Source organism: Muscardinus avellanarius, assembly GCF_963383645.1.
Source record: "Muscardinus avellanarius genome assembly, chromosome: 3".
Taxonomy (NCBI): domain Eukaryota; kingdom Metazoa; phylum Chordata; class Mammalia; order Rodentia; family Gliridae; genus Muscardinus; species Muscardinus avellanarius.
Genome location: NC_137788.1, coordinates 119,810,662 through 119,814,564, shown reverse-complemented (window position 1 = coordinate 119,814,564; position 3,903 = coordinate 119,810,662). Strand labels below are relative to the sequence as shown.

General features: G+C 53.7%; 1 protein-coding gene across 1 annotated transcript; it reads right to left on the bottom strand.

Moving 5' to 3' along the window:
- Positions 1-249: 249 nt before the first annotated feature.
- On the bottom strand, positions 250-3,691 carry LOC308260312 (sperm motility kinase X-like; the record flags this gene model as incomplete). The annotated part of the gene is made up of 5 exons (XM_080691618.1): positions 250-305; positions 1,059-1,167; positions 1,515-1,660; positions 2,023-2,134; positions 2,726-3,691. 5 exons carry the CDS (start codon positions 3,689-3,691, stop codon positions 250-252), a joined length of 1,389 nt encoding a protein of 462 aa, XP_080547744.1.
- Positions 3,692-3,903: the final 212 nt, after the last annotated feature.

Below are 3,903 nucleotides of genomic sequence, written 5' to 3'. Positions count from 1 at the left end.
AAAGTGAGGGAAAATCTCAGCTTCCTGCAGGGCCTGTTCCTTCAGCTCCTCAAAGGTGGTGTCTTGAGGAGAGGATGTTCATGAGCAAATAGTGGAAGATGATGCCTTGGTCCCAGATGTCTGTCTCAGAGCCATATCATGGTCCTGGAAGAAGTCAGGGTGCAGAGATGGAGAGTGTCACAGGAGTACTGCAGCTGATGCCTGGTAGAGATCTTGCTGCTCAGCCCAAAGTCAATGAGTTGGAACATCTCACTGCAGCTGCTGTCTGTCGGGGTCCACCGTGGTCAAAATCAGGGTCCAGGGAGCTGAGAGATATGTGAATTATGAAGAGTCAGTCATCCTACAGCATAAATAGTTGTCTAACAATCACACTAAAACCCACAAGTTTATATAATTATGATTTATCAATTGAAAACAATAAAATACAAACATGAACAAAAGAAAACACGATAGTGTCCACCTACTTGTTGGGGTCCATTGCAGCAGCCTGCTTTCACTGGATACACCTTGAAGTCTAGACTACAGGACACTTCTGCTCCCCTTTCACTAGATCTACTTGGATGGACCCTTGGCAAAACTTTGGGGCTCATAGGAAATAGCAACGGTCTTTGCGATCTGAGTCACGATTCTCTGCATTACCTGTTTCCAGCCGTGACTGTTGTCCATGGTGGTGGCCACGGGACCCAACAAGGTTGCTGCATGGCATAGGGGTCTTGTTCTGTCAGTTGTTCCTGAGAGGACAAGCTGGCTTGGTGGACCTCAAGGCCATGGTGCTGGAAGTGGGGTGCTCTCACTGGGTCTTCACAGAGGAAGAACAAGCAGATTTCTGTCTCTCTTCTGAGTAATGAGGAAAAATGGCAGACCTGCTCTTTGCATCTCCTCTGGGTCGAGTTGGGGACAGGAGGGGCCAGGCTGTGTCTTTGCTCCCAGAGTTCTTCCCTCCTCCAAGCTGGGCAGGGGAGGTGCAGGCGGGATGTCACTATTGCCCCTCAAACTGCCCAGGGGATGCCAAGTAGCCTCTGTCCCCTTCCCCCTCCTGCCCTGGCTCCATATCCTACCTGTTTGGTGGTGTCCACCTGCTTTCACTGGAGACACCTTATTACCAAGTAGTTCAGGACACTTCTGCTTGCCTTTCTCTTCATCCCCTTGGGTGGATCCAGGGTGGACCTTTGGGCCATCAGGCAACTACAGAGGGTCTCAAGATCCTGGTCCCAATTCTGCAGCTCACTCACCACATGTGTGGTCAAGGGCAGTGGCTGCAGACTCACGACGGGGTTGCCAGATGGAGGCTGAGTCTGCCTCTGCCAATAGTTTCTGGGAGCACAAGCTGGGCTGGGGTGCCTCAGTCTGTGCTAGGTGCCATGATGGGAGTGGGCGTCCTCTCACTAGATCTGCACAGACAAACAACAGCTGGGCTCTGTCCACTCTGGTGCAGGGGGCTTAGATAAATCACTGCACAGAGGAACAGCAGCCAGGCACTGCCCACTCTGCTGCAGGGGCCTCAGTTAAGTCACCACATAGATATGAACAGCAGCCAAGCCCTGTCCACTCTGCTGTGGGTGTGCAGGTAAATCACCGCACAGACGAACAGCAGCTGGGCTCTGTCCACTCTGCTGTGAGGTGCGCAGGTAAAACACCAGCAGGTTCTTCACTCTCTCATCTGCAATGGTCAGCAGAAGGGGGGCTGGGCTGTATCTTTGCTTCCTATGGCAAGCTTTTGCTGGGCAGGCTCTTGCTGGGCAGGCTCTCGCTGGGCTGGTGTTGCTGCTGGGCAGGCTGTTGGGACTCTCCTCCATGGTGGGCAGTGGAGAGTCAGGTGGGCTGTTACTGCTCAGGGTAAGGGCTGGCTGGCTGTGTCTTCCTTGCCCCTTGATGTTGCTCACTGGCCTGTTTTTGATGGAGACACCTTAGCTCTGAATGTTTTAGGGCACCTCTTTGCTTCTTGGCTGGTTCTAGGGCGAGTCTTTTTGGCCATCAGGCAGCTGCAGCAGGCTCTCATGATGCTGCCCAGAATTCTCTTGCCAGCCTGCCTCCAGCCCCAGGTGACGTCAGGGCCTGCGTCCTCAAGATCGTGCAGGGGTGCCATGCTGGGAGCAGGGGACTTCTCACTCATGCTTCCCAGGCTCTGTTCACTCTGCTGAGGGGTGCACACCTCAGGCACTGGCACATTCTCCTCTCTCTCTGCGATGGTCGGCAGAGAGGGGGCCCAGCTGTCATTTTCTTTCTTCTGGTGCCAGCGCTGAATGGTAGAAAGCCTGTGCTTTCTCCCTTTGGGGCTAAGCACGTGAACATTTGGCAGGCACTTTCTGGGCAGTATCTTGCTGGGCAGGTTTTCCCTGAGCAGGATCTTGCTGGTCAGGCTTTTGTTGGGCAGGCTCTCTCCCCTCCCCTCCGGGCTGAGCTGGCTCCTGCTGGGCAGTCTCTCCCTGGGCACGCTCTCACTGGGCAAGCTGTTGTCACTCTCCATCGAGCTGGCACTACTCCCTCCCATGCTGCCCAGGGGGATGGCTGGGAGGCTGTGTCTTCTGTCTCTCTTGTGCCCTAACTGTGTGCCCTCTTGGTCCAGGGAATGCCCAGAGAGCAAGGGATTGGTGGGACGGGCAGGCTCGCTAGCTCTCCGTACTGGGGGGAGAGCAAAAGTGTCTGCTGGTGTTGACGGTGGTGCACTGCTCTGATGTTGTTTCTGCCTCACCTGGACTGTACCCTGGCTCACCCTCTGCTGTACCATGAGGTAGGTGGCACTCAGATGGTTAAAGAGTCTGTTGGACACAGACATCCAGGTGAGGTGTGGGTCATATCCCAGGCAACGCATGACCCTTAAAATCAAGGCATTCGGCTCCTTGGGGAGAGGCTTGGGAGGAGGTGGTACGTCTTCACCCTGAACCAGCCATGGGTGCCCTAGAATATCTTCAGCTGTTGGCCTCTGGGCTGGGTCTACTGTCAGCAGCTGCCTGATAATGTCCTGAGCCTCGGGGGAAAGGTGAGTGGGCTCCTTGTAGTGTCCCCGCATGACCCGCTCTTTCTTCTCCTGAGAGTTGAGACTTTGCAAGAAGGGGAGAATCTCTGTTAAAATTAAGTGGAGGAGGACCCCCAAACCCCAGATGTCCACCTTGGGGCCATATGGTTGCTCCTCATAGAGCTCAGGAGCACAGAATGCGAGAGTTCCACAAAAAGATGTCAGCTGCTGCCCAGACTTGATTTTACAGCTCAGCCCAAAATCAATGAGCTTCACGTTCCCCTCCTGGTCCAGCAGGATGTTTTCCGGCTTCAGGTCTCTGTGGATGATGCCTTCTTGATGGCAATAGTGCACCGCCCACAGGATCTGCCTGAACAGCCGCCGGGCCTCCTCCTCCCTCAGGCCAACGGGCAGCTCACCCCCGCTCACAAACTCCATGATTATACAAGTTGTGTTCGGTGTCTCCACAATCTCAAAGAGCTGCACCACGTGTTGATGTTCCACCGTCTTCATTATCTCTACCTCTGGCATGAAGGGGAGCTGATGCCTTGATTTATTTATAACTTTTATAGCCACCTCCACCCCAGTGAGGATATGGCAGGCCAGATGGATGCTGCCAAATGCACCCTGGCCAATTTTCCGCATGATGGTATATTGGCCTTTGAGGGCCTCCTTCCAGGGATTGTCGGTGGAGATGCCTGGACTCACCTCCCTACCTTCTCTCTTCCCAGCCATTGAGTCGAAGCCCGAAATCCAAAGTCCTGAGCCAAAAATCAAAGCCAAAGTACAAAATCCAAAGGTCCACGATCCAAAGTTCCAATGCCAAAATCCAAAATCCTAGGTCCAAAATCAGAAGTCAAAGCCAAACTGAATCCAAATCCACACAAGCACCAAGACACAGTCCTACAGGTCACCACACGATAGCTTCCTGTACTCAACGGACAAAT